Below are 17,598 nucleotides of genomic sequence, written 5' to 3' on the forward strand. Positions count from 1 at the left end.
TTTAGCTTCTTTTATATTATTCTTACCCTAACACGAGTGACATCATAATCATCTCCAGGTCCCCAAAGCAGTCGATTTTAGATGGCAATATAACACATTCCAGATATGACAATAGAGTATGCAACAAAATGAAAAACTACCCTAGTGTTAGAGAAAGCACTGACAAGCTAAATAGTTATAATAATAGTCACCAAAATGGCTCTTAAAAAGTACATTAACAACTTTTTATCTTAATCTTTTATTTAATTATATGTCTTTTTGGGTATATTTCCAGACCAGTGAGAACATGCATATGCTTAATCCTTAATAAAATTACATGTTTGAGAAAAATATGACACACCTGTTATAGATTAAGTACATGTATAATATGCAGCTATTAAAAGATGTTAAGACTAAAGTCCTAACATTTCGAGTTTTAAACAATGAGAACAAGATGTGTGCTGAAAATCTGCCAAGTGCCTACAAATTATTTTAAAGATGTTATTATATTTTGGGGGTAGATTTAGGCAATAGGTTGAAAAGATTTAATTTACAGAAGAAAAGAAAAAAAGAAAATGTCTTAAATTATACTATAGGTTATGCAATTTTATGTACTAATCCTCATTTAGTTCATGAGATAGACATTTACTAATATGTCTTCAAAATTCATTGTTATACATATTTTTTAAGAAGCAAGATATAGATGGTGATTACAGTCTTGATTACCACATACTTACTGCAGAATAAAAATAAAAACCTGTGTATAAATGAGTTGTGTGGACCTACTCATGTATACACAAGACATAATGCAAAGATTTCACTGCACCTTAGTCATAGAGACTAATGCACTCAGTTTCTGCACCAAATCCAAGTTTAACACTAAAATTTAATTTTATAATCTCAAATGTGAAGGAGATATGCTCCTACTCTCCAAGTGGCAGGAAGGAGAGAGGAGGTGAGAGAAATTCTACCTTAAGGAAACAACTCAAAATTAGGATGAATGATGAAAACACTCCCTCTCATGAGAATTGCTAAATTTCTGCTTAAACAACCAACAAACTGACAAGTCGGAGGGCTCGGGGAATTTCAGAAATAACAAATTATCATTCCCCCAAAATACCACTGACTCTCAGTTTAATGCACTAAAGTGAAAGGTCTCATATTAAGGAGTTATCTTAATAAAAGAAGTCATTGTTTTTAATGTAAAAAAGGTAAATAATTAGGAACTCATGGCTCTTCCTCTCCGGAAACCAACACTAATGCTTCCTAAATAAGAGCTAAATGCTGAGACAATCACCAATAACTGTTATATTCTTAATTGTCCTCTTTCAATCCATGCCATGTAAGACCCATAAGATAAAACCTTTGTTAACGTTAACACTAATTTAAGGCCTATTTCCAAATTAAGACTTAAAGTTATAAGGCAGAGAAGCAACTGATAAACAGAAATCTGCAAGGATTCTGGGGAGAAAAAAGGTTACCACTAAAGGTTATTACCATTTATTTCTGGAGTTAGGAATCTATGGGCAGAAAAGAGCATCTGAACATTTCTGTAAACAGTACGTTAACTACGTATTGTGCTCTCATGGGAAAGAAAACATTAATAAAAGCAAAGAAAGGCAAAAACCAGTATTCCCATCTAGGAGAATCACATTTTGAACTAGCCTGAAAATCTGCTCTGATTAACCACGTTACAATTCTGATCCCCAATGCGGCAACCTGGAGGAAACCTTACTGTGTTGGGCTTCATACTGGGATCCATGATGCTGGAGCTGCTGAGAACGCCGGTAGCAGCCATCTCCAGCCTTCAGGGCCTGCTTAAACAGCTTTTCTGCTTCAGCAATGGTTGTTGCTTCCTCTTCAGCCAAGAGAATATAAGCAGTTGCACACCTGTCCATTCAGATAATAGCCACCATCAATTACAAATTCAAGAACATTGTAATAGCTATAGGAGTGCATGCAGAAGGGCAAGGAGTTAACGCCAAAACATGCAGAGTAGCCAACTGGTTCATGCACCCTTGTGTATAGTTGTTGACACAAAATAATGATACAAAAGAAATGTCTGGATTTTAGCTTGAGAAGTAGGATGCATGGTGTTAGGCGCATGGGGCTCACACATGGATTCCGCCCCTGATTAGTGTGTCACTCAGGGCAAGTTATTACTCTGCCTCCCTGATGGAGAACGACATGGAATCTGTTCAATATTGTGAAGGTTAAGTAAGGTGATGCATGTAAGTGCTCAGTACAGTAGCCAGCATGTGGCACATGCTCCATAAATGTCAGCTAATGATGGTAATGATAACAGCTGTTCTTAAATATCTCCTTCCACCACTCGAAGTTAGAGAGACTATATATAAGTTGACTTCTGTTTACTAAACATAGAGGATCCTCAAATACAGATTCAGTAAACCAAGTATGTCACTCATTGAAAAAAGCAATGCCTCAACAGTTAGCCCTGATCTTCTGTCAGGGAAGAACACTAGAAGAACCTAGGCAGTGTTATTTCTAAAGAACTCAAATTTTATTCAGCCTCAATAGCAAACAAAAGTTAAATCTCATGCCTTTGACAATAACAGATGACACTTGTTGCTTAGTATATATTAAGCACTGTACCAGGCACTTAACATATATCATCTCATTTAATCTTTTCAACAACCCTCGACGGTAGGAAGCTGGAAAGGATAAGCAGTTAACTAATGAACAGGGGGAACTCTTGGAAATTTAAACCTTCCAAATCATATAAGAACAACCCAACTGCTAAAGAAAGGGAATGTGACAGGGAAACACACAGGTCCTCATTCACACAGACCCCTTTGGTTTCCTTCTTCTCCACTACCTCTCTTGTGGTCATTTCCCTAATTAACAGAACCTCCATCAGACCACAAGAGAGAAAATACACAGAAAGCAATACCAAATGTAACTGCAACAGCCAGCTAGGAAAAGGAGGCTGAACTTATGGCTCATGTGAGGTTTCGGGTTACTAGTTAATCTCAGCCTTGAGGAGGGGTCTTGTAAATTCTTTAGTCAATTCCTCTAATTTCAGGCAGGACTGATCGATAGGGCTTTAAACAGAATGTGGTGAGGTAGGGAGAAAAATGCCCAGAAAAAAAGCTGTAAACCAACTATTAGGGAGGGCAGTAGATATGACTTGAAAGAATAGTAATGATACTGAAACTGCCCAGTAATTCACTAATCGGTATCAGGAAGCAATACTTAAGGCTTCAGATGCCGACATACAAACATGGGTCAAGGGTAATGAAGTGAAAATCGAGATTATAATACTGAGTGGTACCTACAGTATCAGAGGAATTAGCTATAAGATTATAGTTGGTGGGCTGGGAACTCAAGACAGGTTGGGGCTAGCTTGCTTGCTTTATTTATATTTCATATAGTATCTTAGGAGAGGCAGAGTAGCACTAATGGCCAAGAAAACATACATCTATATGAAAACTCATGAGTCTGGGGTAGAAACATGCTAAGAGCTTGTGAGTGAAGGAGAAAGGAAAGAGCAGTAGAAGTGCTAATGGTTGGGGAGTACAGAACAGACTGCTCAGCTCGATGGAAGATACAGATGATGCATCCTTGTCACAACACAATACACATACAGAAGCAAGAAAGTGTGGTGATGGGGGTGTCGACCATCCAGATATCTGCTAGAAGTCTCATTTGGTTAGAAACAGGGCACCCGACAGATTCTTGACTTACTTTGGTAACAATTTTATCTCCCAGATGGTAGAGGAAGCAATTAGGGGAACTTCAACTCTGGACCTAATTCTGACCAAGAAGAAAAAAATAGTTGGTGAAATGAAAATCGATAGGAACATTCAGAGAGAGTTACTATGTCATTTTGGAGTTTGGAGTAATCAAAGAGGGTAAGGCAGACTTCAAAAAATTCAAAGAAAAGAGGCATGATTCAATGGAATGAGAATCAGAAGGGAAAATGGCTTTAGAAGGTTGGGTAGCTACCAAACGTCCAACTGTAACGGCAATCACAATGATCCTCTCGGGAAGGAAAGAGGGGTGACAATTAAGTAACCAATACAGCTGCACAAAGATCTCTCACAAGGTCAGATTTTTAAAGAACATTTGAAAAAAGATGGAAGGAGGGCATGTAATAAAGGACTATAAAAGAGTAGAATAAGCTTATAAGAATAATGTCAGGAGAGCTAAAACTCCAAATTTGAAGCTTGGAAAACAAAATAAAGACAAAACAAAACAAAATACTAAACACAATCATCTATTTCCTGTTCTTATGTTTAAGACCCTATCACTACCCCCATTTCTCCAAAATCATCACAAAAATAAATAAGCAAAAGAGACAAACAATACAACAACAACAACAACATCAAAACTAGGGAAGTTTATAGTTAGCAGCAGCAGATAATAAAAAGAGAAAGCAAAACTCTCTAACTCCTATTTGTTCCTGGCTTTTCTATTAAGGAGAATGATTGTCAGATTGAAAAAAAGGATAAGAAATTAAAGGATAAGAAATTAAACTCTAAAATGGGTGAAAAGATGTAAGATAGCAAATAACTGGTCTCTTCTAAATGAATTACTGTACTGGGATGGGTAAATCTCAGGAAGCCAACAGATGAAGGCAGGCCAAGAAATTGCTTTCTATGGATAGTTAAGGACTCACAAAGAATGGAGAGGACCCAGAAGATGAGATGATAAACAGTGTATAAATCTTGAAAAAGAGGAAGAAGGCAGGCTTCCCAAACTTTAGAACAGTGATTTGGAAAGATATTCTAATGGATTATTAAAGGGATGGGCTCCAAGCATTTTAATAAGAAAGTAGTGAACACCAGAACTCGCTTAAATTCATTCAGACTGAACAAATCAGTTTGTGCTAGCTTCATTTACTCTAACAGATTTACTATCCATTAAAGATCCATAGGTACAACTGGCATTCTTAAGATCAAAATGGAAAAATATGGGCTGAATCACAGTGTAACTGGTGGCCTAGTAATTGGTTGAACAATACCGGAGGATGACGATTCATGAAGACATGACCCTGGAGGGTGGTTTCTACATGTCATGTCACAGGGATTTATCCCTGACCCTGATAGTTTTATCAGAAACATGGATGACACACAGAAGGCAGGCATATCAAATTTGTAGATGACAAGAAACTGAAAAATAAATATGCTTCATGACAGAATCAGAAACCAAAAAGATAGACGGGTTACAATGGCAGGATTTCCAACTCTCAAGCGACAATTTTTTTCTAAGACCGCTGAAGAAGATTCTGTAACCTTCTTCAGAAAAAATCATAAAATAGTTTAACAATGACCACTTGGCAGGGAGAGTGTCGAGGTGATTCAAGCACCAGATGGGTGGCTGAGCTAAATGACCTTTAAGGTCTCTGCCAGCCCTGAGCTTTTATGACTCCAGCTTCAAGAATCTGTCTCATTTTCTGAGCTCTCCAGAAGAGATTTCCCAGCCCTCCTTGGTAACCCACAAAATGTTTAACAACACTACGGACAGCATTTCCTCTTATCTTTGTCTTGAACTTGAAATATTTTTAAAGTGTAATTTTTTTTATCTTATGTTTTTATGTTTTCCCTCAAAAGCAGAAGTTCTATCCAGAAAATGTGATGGCACAGATGAGCATTCTACATCTATGAAAATGTCCCTGTCAGAATATTCTAGACATGTAAAGAAATGTGGTTTGTTTTTGTTTTTTGTTTTTTGTTTTTTTACATATTCACAATATCCCATGGATAGCCCTTGAAGGATTTAACTTAGGGTCATAGCAAAAGCACTGAATTGTTCTCTAAAACAGCTAAAACCACCTTCACCTGGATGTCCTTCACAAATTTTTTTATAACCTAAGTCCCCCCTCAAATAATCCTCAGGTTCAAATGCACAGTTTAATATCAGTATCCCATCAATGGTAACTGAATACATGTAGCAAAGAAGGAGATTTCCTTTTTAAGAGCAAGATTTTACTCCACTTACTCATTTATCTCTAAGGCTTCATGAGCTGCAGAAATCCTAGCTTGGGGGTTTCTCTCTCTCCAGGCTTTCTGCATTACTATTTTAGAAAAAGAGAAAAAAAGCAAGTCAATCAATGCACATAACTAGAAGACTCAATACAGGACAATAGTTAAATTAATAGCTTTCAGCTTGAATTATAAGAGAATATTTCACTTACCCAGAGGGTCAGCCCAAACCTCCAAAGCCACACAAACACATTCTAATTTGCTATTCGATTGTCCTTCAATTGCTGATATCAACTCTTTCTTCTGCTCATAAAACTACAGATCTAAGTTTTATAGACTAATCTGTAGTCTATAATCTTAAACACTTAATCTTGATTAAGGTTTCTTAATCAAAAAGAAGTACTCTAATGGAGATTTAATATTTCTTTTGCTCATTAATGTCATTTGTTGTTAAAGAACATATAATATTTTACACATTTTGAGATGACATTACTACTAATCTCTTCTTTCTGCTTAGACACGGCATAATTTCTATTGTTCATTTTCCCTACCACTTGCTACAGGCTCTGGATATTAGAACATTTTAAAACTATTTGAAGAATTAGGACTGGGGTCAGAAAAAAGTGCTTTAGGCTTTTGTTTAACATGTTCCCAAAGTTTGTTACAAACCCAGTTTTTATATACAGGAGCAATGTGTGAGAATTTTGTGGAAAGCTTGATGCTTGGAATATGTGTTATACTATGATGTTCCACCATGAAAAGAGTACCTTTTTAAAAAGAGTAACAATCTCCTTATTTGTTTTATAAATTTGTATCTTCTAAGTCAGTTTCTTAGGAGTATATATATTCCTTTTCTTAAAGATTTTTCACCTATTTACTTTAAGTCTGATAATATTAAAAATATCAGTAGTATTATTTAGAACTCAAGAAGTGCCAAATGTATTTCAACCAAGTCTTTTCTAGAATGGAAAACAAATATGGATTCCATCAGCCAAGGCCGTGCTCCCTCTCAGTACTAGCAAATTCATAAATAGGCACCTAAATCACTACAAGATGTTCAATAATCATTTGAATTCAATGAATCCCAATTTCTAACTAGAATATCGAGAAGAGATGACCCTTTATTCTATCTCAACCACGGATTTAATTAGCTTCACATAAAATTTATATTTCTTCAAAACTTGTAAATTCAACTTTAGTATTTTTTAAAGTATTGTAAATCATAATGAGGGTACTCATTTCTATATCGATGTCATTGTGATAAAGGCTTTATTTAGATATCAGAATTCTAGGTTCTACTAGTCAATCTCCAATTTAATATTTTATTCATTAGGGTTTTTATAGAGCAAATATTCTAATAGTAGTAACCTTGATACTTAAAATAGACCAAAAGACCCTCCCACTTGGCAACTAACTACACAATTTTTCCATACTTGCATCTGCAGGACGCAGATGGTCCGAGTCACAAGTAAAGAACGTCTGGTGATCCTGGGCAGAGAGATTCATGTCATAGTAAGTTAGAGGCTCTCGTCCTGTCACCCAAGTGTACCTGTAAAGGTGAAATAAGATGGTCAGACACCTTTGAAAGAGGAAAGTAAGCCCTACAAAATATTAGGCTGCATAGGAGTTGAACTATAAACCATTAACTGAGCACTCAAAATGTGCCAATAAAAAAGTATATATATATAAAATATGTCATCCTATTCTCCCTTAAATAAACATTTTCTTATATTTTTATCATAAAATTTTACTAGCACTAACTAATGAAAACCTTCCTTGATTAGTATTAAGATTAGACATTTACCAAAAGCTATGACAATTCTGATTTGCCCAATTACTCTGCAAAATTAAACTTCTGTGGCATCTTTATAACTATGTTCCAGGTAAGCTGTAAAATATTTTGATTTTATAATATATAATGAAAAGAATAAATGTTAATAGAAAATTTCTAAAAACTACACATTTTTGTACATTATCCCAATTCAGTGCTAAAATATTTATAAAGTGGAAAAAGCAAAACATTTGAGGATAGTATCAAAAAATGGAAGCACTAAACAGCCTCTTACAATGACCCCTAAATGAACCAGCAAAAACATTTGCTGCTGTCTTTGCTCTTTGAACTAGACCCATTTGTTTCCCAAACTGTCAAAATGCTTACCGATTATATTCAGCGCCCCGAAATAAATTTAGTGGATTTCGCCATACTTTGCATTCTGAAACAAAGAGAAATATGAAAATGTTACACATAGTTCAGAGACACTACAAGCTAATTAATTCAACAAAAAACCCTTCCTGGCTATTTGATAAGATAATTTTATTCTCTATCCTCTACATGGGAAGCAATGTAGAAAAACTCTGGGTGGTTAATCAGGAAATGTAGCTCAGGCAACAGGACTTTGGAAAGTTTCGCCTAATCTCTCTGGGCCCAGGTTTCCTCATTTATTAAATCAAGGCACATGCCAAAATCCGCTAATTCATAACTTCTACAGTCATTTCAAGAGGTCTAAACAAATTCTATGCATTTACTTCTAAAATTATAGGTATATGATATGGGTAGAAGTAAATTTACTTTCTGTTACTTTAAAATATATCTTCCAATAATTTCATACATGACAAGCTAAACTTAAGCTCTATAGTATAATATGCAATGATATGGATTCTTAATTAGGGTCTATGTTAATATTGATTTTTCAATAATTCACCAAAATGCTTTTACATTGCCATAAGGGAATGATAAGAAAATTTATAAAGCTGCCATTATTGTAGGAAGAAATGCTATGAAAATAATTGGTTTTAAAGCATTTAAAATTGTTTACTTACGCAGATACATGTATTACTCATCATACTAATATCATGTTAGCAGGTACTAATAGATTACACATCTTTGTTATACAAGGACCACAGAAATTTAGAACCACAGGACTTTACCTTAGAAAGGTCAATTAGCTTTTAAAAGAGTGTTATGTAGTGTGTGACTAATAAGCTACAATTCTTTTCAAACAGCCTATGATTAAGACTTTCTACTGATTCAGACTACTACATTTCTTCAGATGAATAATGTTTTATTAGAAAATAAAATCAGTTAACAGTACTTAAAACATCAATGTGTGTGTAGTCAGCCAAAAAACACACCCAGAGACATATACACACAAAAGTGAACAATTATTGTAGAAATCAAAAGAATATAATAGGCCATAGGTGATTCATTAAGATTCTACTTTCAGTTCTGTTACATTCAATATCCATCCTTCCACCCACCCAGTTGCCCAGCCATCCAGTCACCCAGCCATCCAGCCACTTGGCCATTCAGTCATTTGTCCAATGAGTACTGAGCACCCAGTTTGGGAAACAAACAAGTAAACCATCAGTTAAAATACAGTGTGAAAACAGAGAACATAAAACACTGTGGAAACACTGTGTAGTTTCAATAAATATTTGTTAAAATAGTGAATAAAGTTGTACATATAACAGGAAAACATTTTTATTTAAAAAAGATAAATTTATCTTTAAATTAGGACAGGATCTCACTTAAAATCTGCTCAATGTTTATAAACAATGGCTCTAAGTTTTTGTCATTTAGCTTAACTTGTCATTTAGGAAATGACCTTTGCTCAGAGTTCAATATCTTTGAATTTTATTCTTGAGAAAGTGAAATTCAGTGGCTGTCATTTCATGTGGCACTAACAAGAAAATTATGCCTTCCTTAAATGATTACTTTTCTTCCAGAAATACAGCCCCTCAGGTGTCCCTAAAGCACTCCAGATCATGGCTTGAATCACAGTTGCAAGCCAAACAACCATAATCGCTGTTCTTATGGCTATTATAACTCTTAGGTCCTTACCACTCCCAATCCCTCCTCAGAGGATGTTGTTCAAGATTAAAGTGCTCATCTTAAAGCTTAATGAATTTTGCAAGCTTTGTATTTAGCACACAATAAACATGCACACAGATTTATGTACAAAGGATGCTCATGGCAGCATAATTTTTAATAAAACAGGAACATTTGGGGAGATGCCTCTCCCCCACTGAATTTCATGTGAAATATTAGTAAAAAGGTTATGGTAAATAATTTGTCTCCAACAAATATAATATTATATTGCCTGGAAGGATAAGCATCATTCAAATATCAATAGACAAATTACAAAGCAAATTTCATCCAATTAAATTTTCAATCCAATTTTATATATTGGATGCAAATGAAATTATTTCCAAATTTAAAAAAAAAAAGAGAAATGGTGTGTATAACCTAAAGTATTATTGAGCAGCACTGAAGATGCTCTTTATTTCAAGTGTCACAATATAGCCAGCAGGGGGTGCTACAAACATTTTGAAATTTTGTTTTTATAACTTCTATTAGAGAAATGAACTTAAAAAAAAAAAAGAATTAAGAAGTATAAATTGCCAATTATATAGTCACAAGTATACTTAGCTATATATAAAGTATAGCATAGGGAATATAGTCAATAATATTGTAATAACTATGTATGGTGTCAAGATGGGTACTAGATTTATCAGGGGGATCACCTCCTAAGGTATATAAATGTCTAATCACATATTGTATGTCAACTGTAATTAAAAAATAAATTTAAAAAAAGGAATAGTAATATAATTAACCAAAACCAAGAACTTTGGAAAGGGAGACTGGCACAGTCTTTTCACCTTTCATTAAAAAAAAAAAAAAAAAAAAGAAAAAAAAAAGTCAATAATATTAAACTGAAATAGCAGTAAAAAAATCAAACAACAAATGAAAAAATCATTGTTAACATTAGTGTCATACATGTGGTCAGTACTCAGTTTCTTCAGCTATCTCTGAAACTTAGAAATGAGAATCTAAGTAATTGTAACAGATGCGAAATGTTCTGAGTGAGAAAAAACATGATGAAAAAGTAAATAAGAAATGTCTTCATTAGCTGTATCCTTCAAACTGAGGGTACAAGGCAGATATAATTTTCCTTTAAGAAATAACCAACATAGAAGTCAAATATGAACACATGTCAAATTTCACTTCAAATTAGGTCGTACCTATATGAATTTCTTTTTTGCTGCTCTGTTTCATAAGCTTATCTTTATTACAAAATCTCTTAGTCTGGAATCACTCTAGAGAACATACACCATAAATATCAGACTGATGGTTTCGTGATATGGACAAAGGTTGTAAATGCCAAACATATTAGAATGTGAAGATTTAAGTCAAGAAATTAAACTCAGGTCTCCAGAGGGTACAAGTTTTTCCACGTGAGGTCCAGTTTCTTACCTTATTTGTGCCTTGAGGACTAAATTCTTATTTCAAAAGGAATTTTCCATTCTCCATTAATAACAACAATTTCAGTGTTCTTTAGAAGCGCTCAAAGTTGACTGGGACTCCGTCAAGGGCTTGCTAACGCCATTAATAGTTTCAGTTAAAAATATGCCTGATACAATAAACAAACTCTCTATGGTTCGAGTCTCTGACCCCAAATGCTGACAGAAATGTTCATACCTCAGCATGCAGGCAAGAATGCAATTCAAGAGAAAGAGTAGTATAATAATGGAATAGCACTTCTTTAGTTCTCAACAATTGCAGAACAGATTCCCACCTTTGTCATAATAGGATGATTATTAGTTTCTATGTGATAGACAAAGATCATTAAAAAAAAAAAAAAGCTTATTGACACCAAGAACTTGTAAAATCAGGCTCCAATCTTTTCTTCAGTCACCCCTCTCACCATTCCTACTAAAACTTTCCATCTCAGTGATCCTCATTTTATGCCTTTTCTTACTCGGTTACTCCTCTAGAATGCCCACCCATCACTCGTAAGACTGTGTGGTTTAAACATGTTAGAGCTATAATGTATTAGTCCCTGCACTACGCCCTGGGTTACAAAAAGAGATATAGGTTACAACTGACCTAGAGGAGCCTATAGCCATGGCAGAAAAGTGAAAAGGACATTGAGCTATTATCTGGCATCAGACTGAAGAAGCTCTATAAAAGGAATAAATATTCTGAGAGAACTGCAGACTTTCCCTTTGTCATAGTCCTCAAAGAAAAAAGAACTTAATTCTAAGAAAAAAAGCAGTCACCAGTGTCACATGGCTTTTAATCACATGAAAGAAAATATTATTCTACGCCTAACTTATTTAACTCCAAAAACTTGTTTTCCCTAAAATTAAAAAAATATATAGAATTCCCACTCCTGGGGCCCTCAAATATATAAATTACTAATTCTAGCCTAGGAAAATTTCTTATGCTAAAAAGTTACCACCTCTCCCCAGAATCTAAAATCTGATAATGATGGTTAATATTATTATTACAAACAACAGCGCTAGCAACTTTTGTTGTAGTTATAAGCTTGATTTTCATCGAGCCTTCTTCCCACAAAGGGGCTTAAAAGCTCAAGTCATCTATATCCCTTACATAAGTTAATGAGGGGCATATAGTAGGCCCTTTTTACAGAAGTAAAGAGTAAAGCATAGAAAAGCTACATAATTTACTCAAGGTTCATATTAATTGAGAGTAAGGCCTGGTATCCAGACTGCCCAACAATTATGCCCTACATACAACAGACACGTTACCTTGCAACATCCTGTTTTAAAAATCTTGTGCTTTCATCAATTAAATTTTCCATGAAAGAAATAGTTTTGAAAATTCCTCTGGAGAAATGTTAGGCACTTTTTAACAGCACTTTTAAACATTTTAGTTCCAAAGTACAACAGAAAAAGGCCCCAACTAAAGTTTCATCATATGTATTAGAACAATCAAGATTAACCCCAACCAGTCAGTTTCTGACATGTGATTCTATGTCTTTATTACCTTTTATATCTCAGAAATGAACATCATATAGATTAATTTTAAGCATTCATTAAGAGTAACAAAATATCCACTTTCTTAAATAATTAAGCTTTGTTTTCAAAAATAACTTTTTGAAATAACTGTTGTAAAAAATATTATTGGAAGGCACAAAGTAACATGTAGGTAGCTTTTAACTCAACAAATATGTTACTCCCTCAAATCCTTTTATAAAATGAGAAAAGGTGTAAATAATTAAGAGTTTTAAAACCATTGTTGGTGATTTGCTTTATTCAAGATACTGTATTACTTTCTTCAAGAATACCACCAAGATGGTTAAATCTTTAATTGCATCTCTCATACATTTTTCATTGGTCATTTCTGACCTAAATCAATCAACTCTACCAAACAGTGTAGAAACTGTGAAATAAGTTTGTTAAGTAAATGCTCACCAGGTACTAAAACTGTTTTAGGCATTTTCACCATTCAACTGGAAATCTAATCTATACTGGAACACAAATTTTAGTGGCAAAAGATTTTAAAAGATGGAATAAGCATTAGCTCAGAGAATCATTTTCAACACATACTTGGATTTGCCAAGTACAAACTGGGTTTGCCCTGATTGAGACTATTAGAGAGCGATTCCACGGGTCCTTGACGTGTCAGTTTGCATTTCTGCTGAAGGATGTATTTGAAACGCAGGCACTGAAAGGCTCAAGTATACAGTGCGTCACTGAGCTAGTAAATAAGCCTCACTGAACCCTTAGCCATATCTCCATGTGGCAGTGCCAATCTTCCCATCATATTCATAGAGAAGTCAGTTCACCTGAAGGACACTGCCAAATGGTTGTCCTCTGACTTGATATTTCTGCATAATCTCATTTAATCCTCAGACCACTCTATGAAGTAGATAAGATCATTATTTCCATGTGTACAAATTAAGATATTAAGGAAAGTTAACGTGGATGGCTCAAAGTCACAAGACTAGGGCCACATCTGCCTGACCCCAGAGCCGGAGCTCTCAACCATCGCCAACCCTGCCACCGAGCTATTTCTAAAGTGTTTGGCTAGCGTTACTTCAGAAATAATGTTACATACTGTACTACAGGGTTTTAATAAAATTATGTATTGTAACTGCTAAATAATTACATCAGTCTTGAGTTTATAGACCCAATAGAGGATCTGGACTAAATTTTTCAGTTAGTGCTTAAGACCTTGGACTCTGAAGTGAGACCACCCAGGTTAGCAGCCATGTGGTCTAGGGAAGATAACTTTCCTGTGCCTCAGCTTCCTCAACCATAAAATAGGTATAATAATAGTATCTGCTTCATGGAGTTACTGTGAGGATTAAATGAGATAATGCGCATAAAGATGACAGTATGCACTGTTAGTTATCATTATTAGAACTATATGGCTTTCTATAGGGAAAATCATTTCCTCTGGTGTTATGAGAATTCAAGGATCCACAAAGGTCTTTGGATATATATTTTTGCACTCTCCCTGAATTTCTTCATCTCCATGCTTTTCTTTAACTTGTTATCTGTATTTAATCAGTGCTTGAACTGCCTCTAGCAATGTAATGAACATTAACTTAGAATTCATGGTGAAATTCTTTTTTAAAGTTTTTTATAAATGATATAAAATATATATGTATGTATATCTTATATAGATTAAATGAGATTAAAATGAGATGAGTTGCAACAGAAAGCAAAATGACTGTAACCAGAGTTTGCCTAAAAATCCAGTTCTATGCAAAAGGCTATTAAAATGTCTCAGAGAATTTAAACTTAACTTTGGCAATGATACATCTCACATGATGGAACACCCTGCACTTTTCCAAATATCTTGAAAAAACTGAACGCAGCAAACCTTGTCTTTATGGCATCTTATTTGAGAACAGGGCAAATTATCAAACAGATGTTTCCATAAACCCAAATTTAGAATGTTACTGGGGCCTGAGAATCCATTCCCTTAAGCCAGGGAGAAGTTGGCCACGTTTTACATCCCTGTGCATCATCAACTCAAAAGCTAAGTTGAATTAAGAAATGACAACAAGAAACATGGTGACATGGCAAATAAATCAACAGGGTTTATCAGAAACTGTATATTTGTGAGAAAAATTGCAGTTTAGTTCCCAAATAAAGCAAAACAATTGAAATGTTCATAAATGTTAACCTAAGTCAAAGTTTAGATAGTTTAGATAGTTAAGTTTAGATAGTTAAGAAAGTGTATAATTAACTACATTTCTCCTCTGGCCCACAGATAAGGATCACTGGACATTTTAACAGGGTCTGCACTCAGGCCAATCTGCACAGATGCAAAAGTTAAACAACTATATGAACAGTCTGCCCTGTAACAATCACAACCTCTCACTCTCCATTCCCCCGACCCCATATTATTCTTAGGTAGGCTGGGTCTTTTAGCTTTTAATCGAAACATATGATTCTTTAAGGAAAGAGCTACACTATGAGTTTTCATATAGACCAATGTTTATAACTGGTATTTTCAGTTTATTTTTAGCTTTTTCAATGATATTCTCAAACAAGCAATGTCATTAAAGTGCCTTTGCCAATGTTCATGGGACTTCATTAGCCATGTTGTAGTTCATGTAAGATTCAGCAAAGAACTGTCTTATGATGCTCCAAGAAAATCAATAGATTCACCCTTTGCTTTAAGGCGACAATCATTTTATTATTATTAAGTTAATAGGAATTTTTAAACAAATTCCTCTATTTTAAGAAAATTTTTTGATTACCCTCAGTTTTTTTTTCTTTTATCTTTATAGTTAGCTAAAACCAAACTATGAAATAGAAAGTGATTAAGGGTAGAGATAAATACAAAGTACTTTTATAATATTTTTATGACTAAAAAATAAAAACCACCATAATAAAAAAGAAGTGGAAAATGGTATTAGCCTCATGGCATCCAGTATTTCCATACTAGCATAGGTGTTTGTTGGGCTGATTTCACCAAATATTAACAACCCAAATGTTAAGAAGCAGACAGATTGAGCCCTAAAGATACTTAGGATAATTTCCATTTGTTTAAATGTAACTATTTGAACATTGCTATGAGATCAGATCATAAATGCTGTATCTATTATAATTAGAAATGAATAGAAATACTGCATGCATAGTAGCAGACATTCAGCAAAAACTAGGGGAATTGAATTAATAAAATTTAAAAGCTCAGTCTTAGCCAAGTAAAAACTCAGTACAAATAAAACTGGGAATTTCCATGATTATGATAGTTGACTATATTTTTATAAAGGGTATTCAGTGCATAAAGCTTACTCAAGGCATCCACAAAGAGAGACAGCAAAATAACAGTGACAATTAGAAGAGCATGAGCTCTTCACTGCATTAAGGAATGATGTCAAGAGATTTAAATTGAGTAGAGAGTGAGAGAATTTTAATGAAAATAAAAATGTATTCGCAAAAAAGAATGGCCTCAAATGAGGCTGCTTTCTGTTTTCAATCTGTTAATTTTCTACAATGTTCTGTATCATTCAAAGACTACAGTAATCAGACAAGAGCACTTTTAATCTGTGGGATCTTCACAGCAGATGCCAATTAACCACAACTGCTTATGTGATGATGACTGAATGATTAAGATTCCTCATTAACATAATATGCCACACTCATGAGAGTAGCTGGTTAAAGTCATGGTTCACTTTGCTCAGTTCTTTTTCTGTTTCTTTCACAAAGTAGATGAGTTTACAAAGTCCCAGATGATTTTGTTACCTGAGTGATGACATGACTCACATGTGTACCCTTTAGGATACAATAAATGTGTACTTAGAGGTGTCCATTGCCACTCATGGCTGGCTGGCAAAGGGTGTATTAAAAGAGCATTTAAACAACATCAGGAATAAAAGATATACACAGTGCTCCTTGATGCTTATCACTTGGCCAGACAGTTATGAAACGTGAACTGAGTTATTCTAGGGAAGAAGAAAAAAACCATCTAACTTAGCTTTTTAATTTCTTCTTCATCCTTTAAGTCTCAGAATTGGTGCTCTCTCCTTTAAGAGGCAAATGACTTCCTCCAGCTTGGTCGGGAGCCCTTCTGTTGTTCTCCACAGCACTGTGTGTTTTCCTCAAACAGTCAGAGCATTTATCACTTTGTCTCCTTCGGTAGACATGGGAGTTCCATGGGGACAAAGACTTTGGCTTTTTTTTTTTTTTAAATCATGAAATTCTTAAGAACCTGTACAAGGCCAGGTTCATATTAGGGACTTAGGAAATGTTTACTGAGTTGATAAAGAGACTCAGCTAGAAAATTATATTCTTCCCTCTTCTTTTATAGGTGGAGAAAGCACTGGCCTTGCATGTGCTCATCCATTCATTCACTGAGTTTCAATGATGTAGCAGACACTGCAAATGCCACTGTAAAAATGCTACAGTAATGAGCAGTAAGTTTAAAAATTACAGTGCAAGTTGATAAATGTTGCTAAAGACAAAAATAGTGAGAGTCAATGAAGGTGGAGAGACATACAACCCATCAAAGAAGGTTACTTCCCAGGAAGTAACATTTGAGTTGGGTTGTAAAAGATGAGCCAACATGGGAAAGAGGGAGACAGACTTCTAGGCAGAGGATCTTGAGAAAATATGGCATATTCAAGAAATGAAAAGGAGAGGGACTGGATTGTGACAGAAGCCAAGGTTGGCAAAATAAGTAAGAAACAGCTTACACTATGCTAAGGAACCTGGGCTTTATTTTCAGTGGCTCGAGAACCAATGAAGCCTTTTAAGCAGAGGAGCCATGTGATCTGCTCTAGTCAGACATAGATTCTGTAATTAGCATGGAAGAGAATGAATACATTCAACAATGTCTGAGAAACCTGGGACAAGGAGGCTGGAGACTCAAGGTGGAAACAGCGGCCTAAATGATCATTAGCTAAATTAA

The 17,598-nt window shown here is 34.8% G+C and overlaps 1 protein-coding gene across 3 annotated transcripts in view; it reads right to left on the reverse strand.

Moving 5' to 3' along the window:
- ST7 (suppression of tumorigenicity 7) overlaps positions 1–17,598 on the reverse strand; it is a 242,395-nt gene that overhangs the window by 84,443 nt on the left and 140,354 nt on the right. For 2 of the 3 annotated variants that reach the window (XM_006910581.3, XM_025045941.1), the window contains exons 4-8: positions 8,083–8,137; positions 7,358–7,473; positions 5,941–6,016; positions 3,685–3,753; positions 1,715–1,869 (exon numbers count right to left, since the gene is read on the reverse strand). In XM_006910581.3, coding sequence (XP_006910643.1) covers positions 1,715–1,869; positions 3,685–3,753; positions 5,941–6,016; positions 7,358–7,473; positions 8,083–8,137 — 471 coding nt within the window. The remainder of the gene's footprint in view (positions 1–1,714; positions 1,870–3,684; positions 3,754–5,940; positions 6,017–7,357; positions 7,474–8,082; positions 8,138–17,598) is intronic. The other variant, XM_006910582.2, reaches the window with a different exon arrangement.

The sequence above is a fragment of the Pteropus alecto genome, unplaced genomic scaffold (assembly GCF_000325575.1).
Source record: "Pteropus alecto unplaced genomic scaffold, ASM32557v1 scaffold22, whole genome shotgun sequence".
Lineage (NCBI taxonomy): Eukaryota > Metazoa > Chordata > Mammalia > Chiroptera > Pteropodidae > Pteropus > Pteropus alecto.